The sequence below is a fragment of the Botrytis deweyae genome (genome assembly GCF_014898535.1).
Source record: "Botrytis deweyae strain B1 chromosome Unknown BDEW_004, whole genome shotgun sequence".
NCBI classification, from domain to species: Eukaryota; Fungi; Ascomycota; class Leotiomycetes; order Helotiales; family Sclerotiniaceae; genus Botrytis; species Botrytis deweyae.
The window spans coordinates 1,518,489-1,536,215 of record NW_024066211.1 but is presented as its reverse complement, the minus strand read 5'-3'; the positions used below and the strand labels follow the sequence as shown (position 1 = coordinate 1,536,215).

General features: G+C 42.4%; 8 protein-coding genes across 8 annotated transcripts; 5 read left to right on the top strand and 3 right to left on the bottom strand.

Moving 5' to 3' along the window:
• Positions 1–461: 461 nt before the first annotated feature.
• Positions 462–1,182, bottom strand: EAE98_002467 (uncharacterized protein; the record flags this gene model as incomplete). Its single annotated transcript, XM_038950087.1, has 6 exons — positions 462–602; positions 652–739; positions 792–855; positions 908–1,003; positions 1,057–1,094; positions 1,145–1,182. The coding sequence occupies 6 exons, from the start codon at positions 1,180–1,182 to the stop codon at positions 462–464; spliced, it is 465 nt and encodes a 154-aa protein (XP_038813826.1).
• Positions 1,183–1,378: 196 nt separating this feature from the next.
• On the top strand, positions 1,379–5,049 carry EAE98_002466 (uncharacterized protein). The gene is made up of 4 exons (XM_038950086.1): positions 1,379–1,912; positions 1,968–2,388; positions 2,433–4,434; positions 4,492–5,049. Exons 1-4 carry the CDS (start codon positions 1,608–1,610, stop codon positions 4,638–4,640), a joined length of 2,877 nt encoding a protein of 958 aa, XP_038813825.1. The 5' UTR covers positions 1,379–1,607; the 3' UTR covers positions 4,641–5,049.
• A 236-nt stretch (positions 5,050–5,285) lies between these two features.
• Positions 5,286–7,784, top strand: EAE98_002465 (uncharacterized protein). The gene is made up of 4 exons (XM_038950085.1): positions 5,286–5,915; positions 5,979–6,035; positions 6,091–7,109; positions 7,222–7,784. Exons 1-4 carry the CDS (start codon positions 5,759–5,761, stop codon positions 7,552–7,554), a joined length of 1,566 nt encoding a protein of 521 aa, XP_038813824.1. The 5' UTR covers positions 5,286–5,758; the 3' UTR covers positions 7,555–7,784.
• Positions 7,785–8,102: 318 nt separating this feature from the next.
• Positions 8,103–8,972, bottom strand: EAE98_002464 (uncharacterized protein; the record flags this gene model as incomplete). The annotated part of the gene is made up of 2 exons (XM_038950084.1): positions 8,103–8,863; positions 8,921–8,972. The coding sequence occupies 2 exons, from the start codon at positions 8,970–8,972 to the stop codon at positions 8,103–8,105; spliced, it is 813 nt and encodes a 270-aa protein (XP_038813823.1).
• A 615-nt stretch (positions 8,973–9,587) lies between these two features.
• Positions 9,588–10,787, top strand: EAE98_002463 (uncharacterized protein; the record flags this gene model as incomplete). Its single annotated transcript, XM_038950083.1, has 3 exons — positions 9,588–9,629; positions 9,848–10,286; positions 10,342–10,787. 3 exons carry the CDS (start codon positions 9,588–9,590, stop codon positions 10,785–10,787), a joined length of 927 nt encoding a protein of 308 aa, XP_038813822.1.
• Positions 10,788–11,851: 1,064 nt separating this feature from the next.
• Positions 11,852–13,420, top strand: EAE98_002462 (uncharacterized protein; the record flags this gene model as incomplete). Its single annotated transcript, XM_038950082.1, has 3 exons — positions 11,852–11,897; positions 12,099–12,800; positions 12,864–13,420. The coding sequence occupies 3 exons, from the start codon at positions 11,852–11,854 to the stop codon at positions 13,418–13,420; spliced, it is 1,305 nt and encodes a 434-aa protein (XP_038813821.1).
• Positions 13,421–14,035: 615 nt separating this feature from the next.
• EAE98_002461 (uncharacterized protein) lies at positions 14,036–15,663 on the top strand (the record flags this gene model as incomplete). The annotated part of the gene is made up of 2 exons (XM_038950081.1): positions 14,036–14,112; positions 14,163–15,663. 2 exons carry the CDS (start codon positions 14,036–14,038, stop codon positions 15,661–15,663), a joined length of 1,578 nt encoding a protein of 525 aa, XP_038813820.1.
• A 537-nt stretch (positions 15,664–16,200) lies between these two features.
• EAE98_002460 (uncharacterized protein) lies at positions 16,201–17,367 on the bottom strand (the record flags this gene model as incomplete). Its single annotated transcript, XM_038950080.1, has 1 exon — positions 16,201–17,367. The coding sequence occupies one exon, from the start codon at positions 17,365–17,367 to the stop codon at positions 16,201–16,203; it is 1,167 nt and encodes a 388-aa protein (XP_038813819.1).
• Between the last annotated feature and the right edge of the window lie 360 nt (positions 17,368–17,727).

Here is a 17,727-nt window from a genome sequence, read left to right as displayed (position 1 = left end):
CGGCATACAAAACGATGTAAGGTTGAAGATTGTGTTATATCAATGTCAAAGACGCAAACCGAGCTTCAAGAGTTTGATCATTTCTCTGATTTATACCACTCTTCGATTTCTCGTCCCGGACCCGATGGATGAACAGTTTCCTTGATCTGGAAATAAAAAAATGGTGTTTTGGTATGTGATTTATCCCTGAAGTCGTACATGAAGTGGCTACCTCATCCAAGTATAACTCGACGAAGCAGAGGGAATTGTGTGTCGACATCCAGCTTGGTCAGTTTTGGCTGATCAGGCACAACAGCACTATCATATCATGTATTTGAAATTTTGACAAAAACTGAGTAGATTTTTGTGTCATTAACATTGAAGACAAATAAGTGGCTTTTCCTCTATTGGTATCCATTTGTCTTGCAAATGAATCAACGCCTAACTCCTTCATCCCCTGGACTTTTCTTGAAATCAAAAGTTTAAATGGGCTTGATCTTGAAGTGCAATGCTATCAATGAAAATACCAATGCTTTGAGATCCTGTACAAGATAGTAGAATACCCGTAAGCCTTCTGGGTCTTGAGATTCTGTGACATCAACGAGAGATCCGATTTTGGCAGTCTAGTTTTGATCAGTAACACAATCTCGCACTCGAGAAAACTATGCATACCTCGAAGGAGATAACCTCGCTGCCTATTTTGATTTCCAATTCTTGACGTCCATCTTTGTTCTTCTGAGGCCATTTGCTATCGTCTTCCCTATTTTGATATAAGCTTCGCGTGCCACGATATCTGGATTTGAGAAGCTTACTTCATAATCTCACTTGTTTTGATGATCCTCTTGATTTCTTCCACCAGCAAAGAGCTAATGTTCACTATGAACCGTAAAGTCAGAGTGAGATCCATATAGCATCATATACCACATACTTTCTTTGCGGATCAATGAATCGTTTCGATAATTGGAATTGTTGGCATAACGTGCGGATGCGCTTCTTCCATCTCCTAAGACCCGAAAGTCGAATTCTAGATCCATTGTTAATATCCGCGCAAATTGTAAACAACTTCTCAATCCTCACCAAGAAATTCGTGTCCATGTCGACCTTGGTGACCAGAACTATTGAGATTAATTAGTAAATTCAGACTCAAGAATTGATATCAACTCACTAGTAGCGAATGTAAAAGGGTTCGTTGAGAGTAGACATAATGGCGGAAACCTTTAGTTTTGTCTGCTGTCTATTTGATAAAGAAGGCTGAAGCTTTTGATAGCTTCCTGAGACTCGGTCATGAATTTAGCTTAAGGCTAGAATCTGGCGGGGATGCAATTTTGTGCCTGACAATCTAAGGCTGAAACAGGCCACGCTAAGTCTTTCGAACACAGCACCCAGAAAGCTGGACACAGTCGTGATAATATTCCCAAGAACACGCATGTTCGATGCGTAACTCCCAACGCATTATCTTAAATTACTATTAATTCTACTACCAATTCCTACTTCTTGAGATTCCTCCAACTCTCAATCTGCCACAAGTCCAAAATATCAAACAACCTCGAATTCAGAAATCCACCCTTAATACATAGTCAAGAACGAAATAAACACCTTCCAGCTCTGCAGCTACAAATATAGCCAATATGGCGACCTTCTTAGAACAGTCGTACAGCTTGGTACATCAGGACAACGCAGCAGATGTACCTTCAATGTCAGATTTGAGGACGCAGTTGGAGAAAGGGACAGATGAGAGTAAAGTCGAAACTATGAAGCGCATTCTCACAGTTATGCTGAATGGAGATCCAATGCCTCAATTACTTATGCATATCATTCGATTTGTTATGCCTTCGAAGTACAAACCATTGAAGAAGCTTCTCTACTTTTACTACGAAATATGCCCAAAGTTAGATGCCAGTGGGAAACTCAAGCAGGAAATGATCTTGGTTTGGTAAGACCACTCTGAGCTGCGAAACTCGTGATACTCGTATTGACATGTGCCACAGCAATGGTATAAGAAATGATCTCCAGCATCCCAACGAATACATCAGAGGAAACACATTGCGATTTTTGTGCAAGCTCCGCGAATCAGAACTGATCGAACCTTGTCTCGCCCCAACCAAAGCATGCCTTGAGCATCGTCATGCATATGTCCGAAAGAACGCAGTTTTTGCAGTGGCTTCTATCTTCCAACACTCCGAGAGTTTGATCCCAGATGCCCCTGAATTGATAGCCGCATTCTTGGAGACAGAGAGTGATCATACCTGCAAGCGCAATGCATTTGCTGCATTAGTTAGCATCAGCCATGACAAGGCTTTGGCATATCTCAGTAGTGTCTTTGATGGCATTCCAAATGCAGACGAGCTGCTACAACTTGTGGAACTGGAGTTCATTAGAAAGGATGCGGTTCAGAACTCACAGAATAAGGTAATTTCCACGATCATGGAACCAAACATTGCTAACATTTGTAGGCACGATACTTGCGACTCATTTTCGACCTTTTGGAAGCCGGCGCTTCTACCGTCGTTTACGAAGCTGCTTCGTCTCTCACAGCATTGACCAATAACCCGGTAGCGGTGAAGGCGGCAGCCTCGAAGTTTATTGAACTTAGTATCAAGGAGGCCGACAACAATGTTAAGTTGATTGTGCTCGATAAGGTGGACTTGTTAAGACAGAAGAATGAGGGAGTTCTAGACGATTTGACCATGGAGATTTTGCGCGTTTTATCAAGCACCGACATCGATGTACGAAAGAAAGCTTTGGATCTAGCTTTGGAGATGGTTTCTAGCAAGAACGTCGAGGATGTTGTCCTACTTTTGAAGAAAGAGTTATCGAAGACTGTCGATCAGGAATACGAGAAGAACGCTGAGTATCGACAACTTCTGATTCACTCTATACATCAATGCGCAATTAAATTCTCAGAAGTCGCTGAAAGCGTTGTTGATCTCCTCATGGACTTCATCGCCGATTTCAATAACTCATCAGCCGTTGATGTTATCTCCTTTGTTAAGGAGGTAGTCGAGAAATTCCCCAAACTCCGACCATCCATAGTTGAGCGTTTAGTGTCAACCTTAAGCGAAGTTCGGGCCGGAAAAGTGTACAGGGGGGCTCTCTGGATAGTTGGAGAATATTCTCTAGAGGCCAATGATATCAGAGATGCTTGGAGGCGTATAAGAGCTAGCTTGGGCGAAATCCCTATCCTGGCTTCTGAACAACGTCTCCTCGATGAAGCAACGGATGGTCAAGAGCCAAAGGAGCTAGAACAGACCAATGGACATTCCAAAGCAGCCCCAACAGGTTCAAGGAGAGTCCTTGCAGACGGTACCTATGCCACTGAAAGTGCCCTTACAAGTCAATCTGCTGTCACGGCCAAATTGGAGGCTGTCAAGGCCGCTCAAAAACCACCTCTTCGTCAACTTATCCTCGATGGCGATTATTATTTAGCTTCTGTTCTTTCTTCTACCCTTACAAAACTTGTCATGCGCCACTCTGAAATCTCATCAGATACTGCCAGAACTAATGCCTTGCGCGCCGAGGCCATGTTGATCATGATTTCCATCATTCGTGTAGGACAATCGCAATTTGTGAAAGCGCCAATTGACGAAGATTCAGTGGACAGAATTATGTCTTGTGTCAGATCACTTGCTGAGGTGGCTCAAAATAAGCAACTCGAAAGCGTGTTCTTACAGGACACCAGAAAAGCATTCCGAGACATGGTTCAAGTAGAGGAGAAGAAGCGAGCAGCCAAGGAAGCAGTGGAGAAAGCTAAATCGGCTGTTCAAGTCGATGACGTTGTCTCCATTAGACAGCTTGCAAAGAAGAACACGATTGATGGTGCAGATGAGATCGAACTAGACCTTGAAAAGGCGACTGGAGGAGATTCTTCAGTGGAGGATCTTTCATCAAAACTTAGCCGAGTTGTGCAACTTACTGGTTTCTCTGATCCGGTCTATGCTGAAGCATATGTTACAGTACATCAATTTGACATCGTTCTAGATGTCCTTTTAGTAAATCAAACAACAGAGACTCTTCAGAATTTGTCTGTCGAATTTGCAACACTTGGAGATCTCAAGGTTGTGGAGAAGCCAACTACTCAAAATCTTGGCCCACACGATTTCCAAAATGTACAAGCTACCATCAAGGTTTCCTCAACAGACACTGGAGTCATATTTGGAAATGTCATTTATGATGGCGCAAGCTCAACCGAGAATAACGTGGTCATCTTGAATGATGTGCATGTCGATATTATGGATTACATCCAACCTGCTGTATGCACCGAAACTCAATTCCGTACAATGTGGACAGAATTTGAGTGGGAGAACAAGGTCAACATCAATTCAAAGGCCAAGACATTACGAGATTTCTTAGATCAACTCATGGCTTGCACAAATATGAATTGCTTGACTCCTGAGGCTTCATTAAAGGGCGATTGTCAATTCTTGAGTGCTAATCTCTATGCTCGAAGTGTTTTCGGTAATTTAAATCCTTCCTACTACTACGAAATGTGATCATCTACTAACAACATTCTAGGAGAGGACGCTCTTGCTAATCTCAGCATCGAGAAAGAAGGTGAGGATGGACCAGTGACCGGATTCGTTCGTATCAGAAGCAGGTCTCAAGGTTTAGCGCTCAGCTTGGGGTCATTAAAGGGATTAAATAAGGTTGTAGAGGTTGCATAAGGAAGTAAAAAACGATGACAAAATCTGTATCATCAGTTTATTGCGTCTGGATTAATGGACATTGGGGAACAGTTACAACTGCTAATAAGATGAAGATGAAGAGGAAAATAGGAAGCCACTGGAAGGCTGAAGCAGGCTCAACTAAAGGCGTCAATCTAGTTCAAGTCGTGTTGTGTTACATGTAAGCCTGGCTTTTATTTTGGTCGTTGAAATGATGATGATTGGGGGATTTTGCGCAAAAAAGAGGCACAAAAAGGAGTTTTATCTAGAACCAGAGAGGCATTACTCGAGCACCATGAAATATTTTGAATTCTCCCAATATTGAAGTTCCATTGCTCGCTTGTACATACTACCTAGTCCACCTACCGAGCCTACCTAGTAGCTGCTGTCCAACTAGGTACTGGTGTACTGACATGTGAGATTTGCCTCCATACCAAATATCCTCGACTGCTGTTGGTACACGAAACGAGAGGCAAAATCAAGACTTTCGGGTTCTGCACCTTGTCAGAACTCAATTTCAGTTTTCAAGGAAGCTTTGCACCAATCGAATGAATATCCACATAATCATGCAATTACAAGACTCAAGAGTTGTCACTCACGCAGCAGGTAGTACCCACGTACCTTGGCCAGGTAGGTCGTAGCAGCGATAAATAAAACGACCGCATCACGTATCGCCCCTCATCTTATTGAATGACAGAAATTCGATTACTCCGTTCAATCAATCATGTCTACAAGTATCGAGAAAGGGAACCCATGACTGGGTTGAATGATCGGAAATTTTGAGGTTTGTGTTCCGTGCATCTGTCTTGTTTTGAAGCTCGGCATCTTTGGAACTGTGACGGGCCCTTGCATTTGCAAGTACCATGAGAGAGTACTAACGATAACCCTAATAAATCTTGGAAGCCACCCTTCATTGAACAAAGGGAAAAAAGTCTCGAGAAACTTCAACTTAAATTTGTCTTATTCTCGCTGCATGACACATTTTGATGGTCACCATCTTTAGTCACTCGTTACAATAACCACCATACTATGATTGGATAGACAGAGGCGAGAGGTATCATACTGAGAGCGAGAGAAAGTGAGAGAATGCTTGGGATCTCGACACAGTTTAGGTGACCATGGCTTCTTCTATGGATTCGAATCATCCGTTTATCGATACGATGGGAATTACTAGCGACGAGTATGTGCGGGAGCAAGCGTTTGTGACTGATGGAACGTTGACGGTAGGAAGAAATGCTTCCTTGACCTTGGGAACGGACTCTCTGATTGTGCTTGGTGAGTTTCGAGGGTCGGAGTTTGAGGATATAGAAGTAGTTGTACTGATATGATGGAACGAAGATGAGGCTTTTGAAAAGGAAAGCGCAGCTTGTTGTGGATTTTGGACTTTTGCTTCGAGTGAGTCCGGCTAAGTACCTCCGGTATATCTACGTCATACTGATATCTTGCACAGGTTCTGCGAATACCAGACCAATTCCTTTCTACAACGTCCTCTGGGCTGAGATATTAGACACGAAAGAGCTTGCGATTCGATATGCTGCGCCGACATCGAAATCGAGAGTACAAGCCACAGAACTGAAGTATGCGATTGAATCGCATTCTACGGAAGAAGTCGAGAAATGGATTGGAAAATTATTAGATCGATCGTACGGCGAATCACAACAAACAAAACGAGCAAAGGTCCTGGTGAATCCTCATAGCGGCAAGGGAAATGCGCAGAAATACTATAATCGGGATGTGGAACCACTTTTGAAGGCAGCGAACTGTAGTATTGACATGGTAAAGACGCAATTTCAGGGGAATGCGGTTACGATTGTCGAGGATATGGATGTTGAAGCTTACGACATGGTGGTTTGTTGTTCCGGAGATGGATTGGCGCATGAAGTATTTAACGGCCTGGGGAAGAGACACGATGCGAAAAGAGCCCTATCGAAGATTGCAGTGACGCATGTACCATGCGGGAGTGGAAATGCTATGAGTATGAATTTGAACGGAACGGCCAGTGCAAGTTTGGCTACTTTGGCTATTATCAAGGGGATTCCCACGCCGTTAGATCTCATGTCGGTCACACAAGGAGAAACACGAACAATCAGTTTCCTATCTCAATCAGTGGGGATCGTGGCCGAGGCTGATTTAGCTACCGAACATTTGAGATGGATGGGAAGTGCACGATTCACATATGGATTTCTAGAGAGACTTATTGGGCAAGCAATTTATCCTTGTGATATTGCTATTAAGGTTGCGATAGAAGATAAACCGAGCATAAAAGATTATTATAGAAAGGAGATGAGCAATCACGAACCGGCAAGCGAGAGGAGAGGATACAAATACCTTTTGGATGACGATGCTTCGGCTAGTAGTGGGACGGAAGATGGGTTGCCTCCGCTGAGATATGGTACCGTGAGCGACAAATTGCCGGAGGGCTGGGAAATGGTTCCATATGATAAGTTGGGCAACTTTTACTGTGGAAATGTGAGTTCATCCCCCTGGCTTGAGTGATTCTCGGATATCTCACAATTTGTTTGATCATTGAAGATTTTGATCTGCATGTTAGAATCATAAAAATGCTAACACAGGAATCCAGATGGCATATATGGCCTCAGATGCCAATTTCTTTTCCGCCGCTCTTCCAAGTGACGGTTACATGGACCTCGTTTGCATCAACGGCGATATAAGTCGTCTTTCAGCTATTAAGATGATGTTGTCATTGGAAAACGGAAAATTGTTCGACATTCCTGACGTATGGTATCGTAAAATACTCGGATATAGAATCATTCCGAAACAGAAAGGCGATGGGTATATAAGTATTGATGGGGAGAGGGTTCCTTTCCAACCATTCCAGGTCGAGGTACATAAGGGATTGGGTACGGTACTCTCGAAAACGGGACATATGTATGAGTCTCATGATTTTGTTTGAGTCTTTCTTGGCTCGGGGGTGAACTTCTTTTTCATATTTTCATGAGGTTTTATGTGTGCATTGGAAGGGAAAGGGGCTCTCGGTAAGATAAGTTCTGGGCAAGGCGTTTAAATTTTCTTTCAGACATTGTGGCACTTATAGTCGACCTCAAATGATACCCAAAGATGGTTTGATTCGCATCAGCGACTTGATATATACATATATATATATTGTCAAAATTAGAGATCTTTTCTATTCTACTATGAGAAATTCTGAATGTGAAGTGACTTTTTATATTGGATATTGAATATCTATTAACAAGTATATAAACTAATGAGATATCATGAGAATGGACTCAGAAATATCTTTTGATGTATCAATATATCCTAGGAATTATGATAATGTTTCATTAGAGGTTGAACAATCAAAAGATGAATTCTGAATATAAAAAGACTTTTTATATTGGATATTGAATGTCTTCAAAATAACACCAAGACGCCGTGGAATTTATTCCATAGATCCTCTTTTAACACCGAAAGAAATGTTTTTCCACTATTTCAGCTCTTCCCTTAATCCTCAATCCCACCCCATCCATCCTCCTCCCCCTCGCTCGCATCACTCATTTCCACATCATCTTCCTCCGTACCCTCCTTCTTCTCATTCCCCGGTAGGCGCTCATCTCCTAGTGCCTCCTTGCACTTATTCCTAACCGTCTTATTAATACTCTCCTTTCCCAATTTCCTCAATGGCTCCAACAATTTCTCTAATCTCTCCGCGCCCTCTTCACTCTCCTTCGCTGCGTCGATCACACCCAATTTCTCAAGCTCATCAATCCAGATATCGATTACATGGAAGCGCATTCCATTCGGTGTGCGTTGCGCATCGGGACCCGAACCACATGGAATAGAAGATAAGACTTCCAGTATCTGTTCTCCAGAATCCGAGACAACTTTCTTCGACGCTTTCTTATTTTTCTTTCCCGCAGAAGCAGAAGATGCAGAGCCGGAAACCACAACCTCAAAGCCAGCCGCCAAATAGCGTCTCACGAGCAGTAGAAATTTCTCCATGCGCAACACATCAATACGTTCCCATTCTTTGGACATGATTTCCCAAAAACCAGTGTAGAAGGGTGCTTGGGTGGAGGGAGCGAGGGAGGACAGGAGAGAGGCGAGAGAGTTGGCGAGGGATTGTTGCGGGAGGGGTCGGTCGCACATCCACATGCTGTAGAAGAGACCGGAGTGGATTTTGAGATAGTCGAGGGGGGTGAGGGTGCGCGAGGCGGAGAGATAGGTGCGTAGGGAGAGGAGGGCAGTGTCGCGGGTTTTTTTGTCTGGGAGGGGGGGTTAGGATGGGTTTGGGAATGGGGAGGGAGGGGGATATATCATACCATTTGCAGCTAATTCCTTAATTAACTTCGTATCCCTGATATCTGTCGACATTTTGGCGTTATAATTGAATTTGGAGTTGGAGTTGTTGAATTGGGAAAGGAGAAAAATAGATGTATTGGAAATTCCCCGCGCAAAGATATCTCGAGATGGTTTGATAGCAGAGTCGAAAATAAAAATATATTCTGCCGTGAGTAAAGAGGTTGACCGCTTTTTGTAGAGATGATTGATTGGATAAGTAATTGATGTGGTGTGTTTTTAGGGAAGGAGCTATCCTCACCCCTCGTTGAAGAGCAAACGGCAATGAGTGAATTACTAGGTTGGACTAGCAAACAATGATGATTTTGTGATTTGGAAAGATTTTGAGAGATGATTTTCATCTTTGTAGATATCTGAATTCTTTTCTTATATATACCTACTTTATTTTTCGTCTCCAAAACTCTAGATGAATACACCTCCAAATACATTATCAAAGGTGTGTTCCTATTAAACAGCCTCAACCATGTCTATTCTCCGCCAAACAGACAAACGAAGCGAACCAGTCACAATGAAGAAATGGGACAAGTCGAATAAATCGAGTTTCCATAGTGATTTGAAAAAGGTGAAAGAGGGGAAGAAGTTAGAAGAGGCAGCACAGCACGTATGTTGAAAACTTATTCGACGAAGATTATGGCGCCGACGTATAGAGATCATTATTTTGGTCATGAAGTTGTGAGTTGTTGTTCTTTTTCTTTGTGTTCATTTGTTCTGTGCCCAATATTTTTCGAGAATTTTGGAGTTTTACTGGAACATTCAATAGAATTAAGGGGGTTTCTATTGTCTGGACTTATCATTTTGGAACTCTATAATGTTATTTATTGTTTGAATACTTCATTTGTTGTTGATTCCTAAGTTCATCCAATCAAACAACAGCTAACCTTATCTCTCAGCCATCCCTCAAAGATTGTCATTGGTGTCAAATTCGCAGCTTCTCCAATGCAAAAGAGTACCCAATCTCCATTGTCTGCAAAGACGAAAGCTTAACTCTTCCTGACGATTTCACTTTTATCGAAAAATCTATTCTCAGAGAAGGAGTTTCCCGAGCCGACCCTGAGTTTCGAGTTGGGTGCGAATGCAGTCACAATTGCCATGGAATGACTTGCCACTGTCTCCAAGATTCTGAGGTTGATCTACCAGACCACAACGTATATGCATATCAAGCAGGGGGCAATAGCGAAGGATGTTTGAAAGAGCAGCTTTTGGATAGCAAAGCACCTATCTACGAGTGTCATGAGGCCTGTGCTTGTGATGAAACATGTGACAATCGAATTGTTGCAAGAGGACGACGCGTACCACTACAGGTTTTCCGCACTGAAAATCGTGGTTGGGGCATGTAATCTCTTTTATTCTTCAACGTTAGAATCAACAATCTAACGAATCATAGGTGTCCGAAGCAAAGTTCCCATCAAAGCCGGTGCATTTATCGACTGCTATATTGGCGAGATAATCACCGCTCAGGAGGCCGACAGACGTCGCGATAATGCAATTATCAGTAGAAGAAAAGATCTCTACCTCTTCAACATCGATAAGTTTACCGATCCAGATAGTCTCGATGAGACTTTACGTGGTGATCCATATGTTATCGACGGAGAATTTTACGCAGGGCCTAGTCGTTTCTTCAATCATTCCTGTGAAGCTAATATGAGGATCTTTGCGCGGGTTGGAGATTATTCTGAGAAGAATCTTCATGATTTAGCTTTCTTTGCGATTGAAGATATTCGACCAATGACGGAGCTGACTTTCGATTATGTGGATGGGAAAGATGATGGAGAGCAAGGAAGTGAGAAGTGCTTGTGTGGAGCTAAATCGTGCAGAGGATGGCTTTGGTGATCATGGGAAGAAGGGATTGATGAATATGAACGGTAGCAGCCGCACGAAAAGATAATCTGCAAAAAGTAATGATACCCCCAGATTTGATCAAGCATAGATGGACGGAATTTGATTGACATTATTGGAAGTACCTCAGATTATTGATGCGTTGGAAATTCTAAAGCGAATTGAGTTTCTTACTCTTCTAAAATCTTGATGACTTGATCATCATAGTACCTCGATGATTTAAATGAATTCTACGTTACTTGTGAAGGCAACTAAGGGAAAGTCGCCCATCACTTTTCCTAAAACAAACCCCTATACGCATCAAAGCATCTCCTGAATTCGGCTATTCATCATCCATCTACCACTTGAATTAACACCATATTTACAGTACGACGACCAGTAACGAGTTGCTTTTCAATTTCCTCCTCTTTCAACGGACTCAATGATAGATTCACAAGGTTTTAATCTAGTCAATCATCAGATGTCGAGGACTCTGTTCTCCCGCACGTGATAGTAAATGGCTGAGATTGATTTGGTTTAGCGCAATTGATTAACGAGATTCTACACCTACCCACTCCACTTCCAAGGCAGCATAGTAGATCAAGAATGTCAAGAACATTTTCAGTCAATGATTATATACATTGGCCTTTACTATCTGAAAGATTCAGGTTCGATATTCGGTCAAACGAACACAATCTTTACAGTTCAAACCTAAGAGATATAACAAAACGCGTGTTCAATTAACTCCTCAGGCTTTTAAGTAAGCTTACTTTGTCTTCTGGATCACGTTTTGCTTTCCTCTACCCACGTATTATATTCCATGCCATAAGACCGTTCCCTCATCAATATTGATATAACTAATAATGTCCGTTTGATTAACTCAGAATTTATCAATAGAATCATCCAACAAGACTGGGGAATTACTTGAAGTACGAAATATATTCAATCTTTCTGAGCAGAGAATTCGTCAAGGATACTTCAGCTGATCAGGGCTGACGTACCACCACTTTTGGGAACCGCCATATTATTCGTGATTCTATCATCGTCAGAATTTGTATCAAGCCATCAATAACAACAATATGGATGCTGTGATTAAACGAGGCAATGTAATGGCTAGTTTCACTGGTATGTAAAATTCTACTTCGCTTTCAGAGGCTGAAAACCTCTGAATGTCTAATATACCTACAGAGTTTGGTAATATTTGGATGTGATATTCAACACTCCGAGAATACCAGATACTCAGAGTGTCTGGCAGCTTCTGAATAACCATCGCAATTTGAAGCTTTCGGGGTAATCTGAATGTCTCTAATTTTTTGATGACATTAGGTACCAATATTACACTACATGAGAACGTTTCATTTCCGTTGTTTTCGACATTTCCATTGGAGATTCGACGTCAAATCTGGAAACATGCTTTGATAGGTCCTCATATTCATATTGTATCTAGCCATGTGGCAACTCGTAGCAGAATTACGGAAATCATGCAAACATGCAAGGAGGCATATGATGAGGGCATTCACCTACAATTTTCTCATTTCACATTTTGCAATTATGGTTCGTGGGGGGACGAAAATTGTCATGCACAACTTCCAAAACATTACATGAACCCAGACGCCGATATCATGTGGCTTGTTGACAGTTCTGAGTGTAAACTTCCTACCTCTTTAGCATTGTATGAAGGACGTCCTACATATCGTATGGTAAAGATCTTTGCCATAAATCATCAGCTATGGCACGATCCACGCCCACAATGGGACAGCAACGTAATGAGCTGGACATTGGGAACAATGGCTTTTCTACCATACCAGATGTGTGAGGAGATATACGTCGTTCTAAATGATGTAGCCTTTACCCTGGACCATGGCGTCACTTTTTTCGAGCCAGTAGATGGTCATGATGAGCTTCTCTCCTCTCGAATGTTTACTTCTCAGGGCTATGAGAAGCCTAACTCCGTTTTATTCAAAGAAGCAGAACGAAGGAAGAAAAATTTAGAAGATTTTAGAAAACAACTCTCAAAGTTCGAAGATGGTAATTGGGCCCTTCCGCTACACAGATTTTCCAAAACATACAGGACTGATAAAATTGTGTTAGACTATCAAGAAGGTATCAATGCACACACCTGGTTCAAGTATCCACCTATCATACGCTATGTTATAGCAAAGCCAGGCGGGACTCATTCTTTATTCACGTGTATCAAGAATCAAAAGCCGAAAGTTGTTGGTCACAAATCTCTCACTCCGCTCAACACAGTTTCCTTGCCCGACCATCTAAAAGTTTTGGTCTCTAATAATGATGATGACAGCTGGTTTCCGGTGGAAAATGGTACGGACGATTACACTAGCGTTAACGCGGAGGAAGACGTGTATGAAGACGCTTTAGAGTACGATAGTCATGCTGGTGACGAGGATATAGAAGATGACGAGGAGGACGAATGGGACAATAAGGAGGAGGCTGAAGCAGAGAGCAAAAACCTGGATACTAGCACGAGTTCGAATACGGATTCTGACGATAGGATTTCTCGAACTTTACCTTTTAACTCGGTTGTTGAGGTTATAGACTTTCAAGAATACGCCGCATTTACAAACAATGGAGATGGAACGGAACATGATCAAATGCCACCCCCAGACGAAGATGATGCAGATTTATGAAGGACCTCAATTTTTCCATTTCCACCTAATCCTTGGAGAAGTTCGGACATCAACAGGCTTGTGCATATCTAGGACTTGGAAGTTGATCATTCTTGTACAATTAAATACTACAGATAGTGCTCACATATTGATGAAACTTATAACATCGACAAGATTTTAGGCACTGGAGAAATTTCAAATCTTAAAATACGTCGAAATATTGAATCTGCGTTCCATACCTAGTTACTCAAAGTCCTTGAATTCAAAAATTTGCATTTCAGATCCCAAGTAGCGAAGGGCGTATCTTGGAATTATTCTTTTGCCTCGTTTTTCCAAGTCTTTTTCATTTATCATCCCACAATCACTATTGTCTCCTGCGTTTATTCACTATTTTCCAACTAAATTTACGATCTCTGTGAAGGATATTGGCTTATATCCACCTATACCGCGAAACTGTATCGAATTTCTCACGTAAATTCACTCTCAAGTCAACATCGCAAATGCCGCAATCTAGCCGTCAGTATATAAACGTAATCAGAATCCTAGAGTAAAGAATCATCACCCTCACTACCATACACTTCGAGATCGCAAAGAAATTCTACCTGTTTTCATCTCGACTCTTCTCAAATTCTCACAATGTTCAAGTTTGGTTCACAGAACACTCCAGTTGATGACAGCGAGAAAATCAAAAATTTCCGCAAACTGGGTAACAAGTCAGTATAGCCACTTCTTGATATCGAGAAACACATACTGAGAATCGCAGAGAAGCTTACCAACTAGCTCTTCATACACTAGATCACCATCGCAACAAATCTATCACCTGTCGCTACACACCATCTCCGAACCATCCATCCAATCCCAACCGTCTCATACGTATAGCCGAAACCGCTATCATCGAAGTACTTCTCCTGCATCCAATTCTACAAGCTGGAATAGTTGATGCAGACTCTGAAAATCCAGCGTGGAAACAACTACAACACATTAATCTGGATGAACATCTCACATGGCGCATTTTACAAACACCCGAGGATTTCGATGATGTTTCGAGAGAACTCACTCTTGCCGAAATCGATAGCAAGTTTCATGACATTGAAGAAATGCCGGGGTGGAGAATCGTTGTTTTATATCAAGAAAGAGCCAGTTTACTGGAGGTACATTTTACGTGGAATCAAGTGTATGGCGATGGAATAAGCGGGAGGATCTTCCAGGAACATTTATTTCGACGTCTGAATACGGAGACTCAATATGAGGGCATTGAAGGCAACACCACAACATCTCCCCTCATTCCACTTCCTCCAACTTCAATCCTCCCGCCACCAATCGAAGAACTCTATAAATTTCCTGTTAGTATATCTTTCCTGGCTAAAAGTCTCTGGGAATTATTTAGTCCCGCAGCTACATCACGGACAAAATCAACTTTAGCTAATTGGGCACCCATCCATCTCATCCCATACTCCACCCAAAATCGCTCATTCTACATCTCCAAAACTACACTCCATGATATCCACCTCGCATGTCGCAAGAAGAAAAGTACACTTATCAGTCTTCTGCACGCACTCATGGCCGTCTCACTAGCATCACAATTAGACGAGACCATAGCATCTGCATTTCAAAGTTGTACGACGTTGGATATGCGACGATTGGTACCGTCAATTTCCTCAAAATCTAAATATTCAGGATTGAATGTAGAAAGAATAATGGGGAATTACGAAACTTCAGTTTCTCATGAATTCGATAAGAAACTTGTAGCTCAGCTACGCGATAAACTCCCAGGAGATGGCAATCAGGATTTACTTCTATCACCGGGACAGCTCAGACATATTTGGAGGATTGGCGCAGGTATTTGTGGAGAAACTGAAAGGAAAATAACGAGGGGTTTGAAAGATGGTTCTGCAGAAGCAATGAAGTTTTTAGGAAACTGGCGCCAAAGACTAAAAAACGCTTCTAAGAGACCCAGAAAATTCTCATGGTCAATCACAGATGCTGCAACCTTCGAGCGGAATTCGAAAATCTATAATGAGATACCGTCTGCAGAATCTGAGCTGGGAGGAAGAGATGCGTGGATACTTCATCGGGCGGGGTTTGCATCGAGTGCGGAGACCACGGGTGCGGCTTTTGCAATCTCGCTTATGACTTTTAAGGCAGTGGGATTATCTGTGGATGTTAGTTGGCAGGATTCTGTCTGTGATGTTGGAATGGGAGAGCGTGTTGCGGTTGATTTGAAGAAGTGGCTTGAGCAGATTGCAGAAGAAGCGTATCCATGATTGTTATTTCTTGGTGATTATATATGCGTCAATAGTCACTGATTAATATTATTCAATACAGCGGTATTTCTTCTCATCACTCATCGACATGTCTAGTTTCAAGATTGGGATCTGTGTGTATTGTCACTGATGATATTCTCACATACATTTTCTGATAATTTTGGTAATAATTAGCTCTATTTACTCCCCACTCACTCCCTACCCTCGCTGCTACTATTGTGTGAATATTGTTGTAGTCTGAATGATGACAACTCTCCCCAAGTCTACCACTTTCACTGAGAGTCAGAGAAGGTAAATGTTCAATCCAACCATAGATTTTTCCCAGAATCTCACGAGAATGGGTGGTTGTGTGTTGAAAATAGACGTTATCATTTACTAAAATAACTCATCATTTTGGTTCTTTTGGTTCGTATGTTTCCCAGCAACAATACTCGCAGGGATGCGTGCTTTCTCGAATCTCGACTATAAGGTCTAGTCAGCCGCCTGAAACATCTACTAATCCATGTGCAGACGATGATTAGAAGATCATGTGATAGTTTAATCTATAAAAATTATTGGCGGCAAGTGCGCAATCTGGTGAACCTCCATTGGGGGAGCATATGGCGGTCGATCGTAGCACTTGGCTTCACAGAATCTGAACATTATGACAGGATGAAAACGAGGCATCTCGTCGAGTATAGATCGAACCCACGGGTGCGCCCTGTTGAAGTCTTGGTCTGGCATCCATATAGCACCCGGATCAAGGCCCGTATTTAGTCGTCCTATACGGTTGAAGTCTGGCCCAGTCCAGACATCTCGAGGTGAATCAATACTATTCAAAGTCCCATGGCGATATTTTTCGGTCCATTTGTACCAGAGCCAATTACATTCATACTCCTCATGCCATTTGCAGACACGAGCCTCGAAGTCATCGGGGGTGAAAATCATTTCTTCAAATATTTTCTCAGGCTCAGGGTCCTTTAATTTAGCATCGTCAAGAAAAGTAGTAAGCCACAGTTTGTACATACAACGAATGGTCTCTCGGTCCGAGGTTTCGACAAGTTGGACCGGTGCCGCCGAGCTCCCAAACAGCTGAGCGTCAACAACCTGTTTGGCGGTGGCATGAATGGTAATGACCGTGAGACAGACTTTGAAGCCGTTCATTTGCTCGATGAGTGGAAAGTTGCGCTTGATTTCTCCTATCGAAGGTCGAGCACAAATCCGTATGCCCTCCATGCCCACCGCTGGCTTGATGAAATCTGCCACAAGATCTGCCATGAACGAGCCTCCTCGAGCGGTTTTGGCATACGCAATGAGAGTTCGATGAGGACTATCATCACTGGATATACCCCAGCCCTCCGCGTGACCCGGTCTCCAATTGAGATGCAGGATATCTTTTCCGGGATTAAACCACGGATTCTGGAGCAGGCATGGGTCCTCCCAATCTGGTTTCTGATCGAATCCTTTTGCTTTCCACAACTTGTATAGGTTCCATAAGTGTCCACCATCTTGAAATGCGGCATCTCGCGCCTCGTGACATACTAGACTGTATGCTGGCTGTTGTGCGTTTGCATGGGATGTCGATTTCATGATACATTTTGTACTCATGTTATCCGCATCTGGGCAGTCCAGCTCCATTACACGATCTTCCATGACACAAAACCTCCAGATCTTGCGTTGTAGCTCTAATGGCAATTCTGGAAATTTAGTAAATTTGGTCGCCATTTTGATGTAGTCTTAAATGTACAATAGAATGATATAGTGAGTGTGTATCGATTTCAACAGAGGATTTGGAAACCGGGCTTGCGGTTAAGAGAATGGGATTCTTAGACAGGTGGAATGCAGAACTTTTAGCATCGGTGGGTAGCCTCTCTTATATAGTAAAATACTTCAGTTGGATAGAATCATGCTGGCACTTTGTACGGCGAACTTCGTATTTGAATTATTAATGGTTTACGGTGGATTCGTAGGTACTGTCTAAAGCCGTATGTTATGGAATGGCTAATAGCTATGTATCTAGTGGTCCGTGCATGATCTAGCAAAGTTTACTTCTAACTACAGCAGATTTTGATGAGTGAAAAGACC

Excerpts from the sequence above, each read along its gene's own strand:
- EAE98_002465 (XM_038950085.1), top strand. The coding sequence starts at position 5,759 with ATGGCTTCTTCTATGGATTCGAATCATCCGTTTATCGATACGATGGGA. Across the intron at positions 5,916-5,978 it reads GGACTCTCTGATTGTGCTTG|ATGAGGCTTTTGAAAAGGAA; the intron begins GTGAGTTTCGAG and ends GATGGAACGAAG. Across the intron at positions 7,110-7,221 it reads GCAACTTTTACTGTGGAAAT|ATGGCATATATGGCCTCAGA; the intron begins GTGAGTTCATCC and ends ACAGGAATCCAG.
- EAE98_002466 (XM_038950086.1), top strand. The coding sequence starts at position 1,608 with ATGGCGACCTTCTTAGAACAGTCGTACAGCTTGGTACATCAGGACAAC. Across the intron at positions 1,913-1,967 it reads CAGGAAATGATCTTGGTTTG|CAATGGTATAAGAAATGATC; the intron begins GTAAGACCACTC and ends CATGTGCCACAG. Across the intron at positions 2,389-2,432 it reads TTCAGAACTCACAGAATAAG|GCACGATACTTGCGACTCAT; the intron begins GTAATTTCCACG and ends TAACATTTGTAG.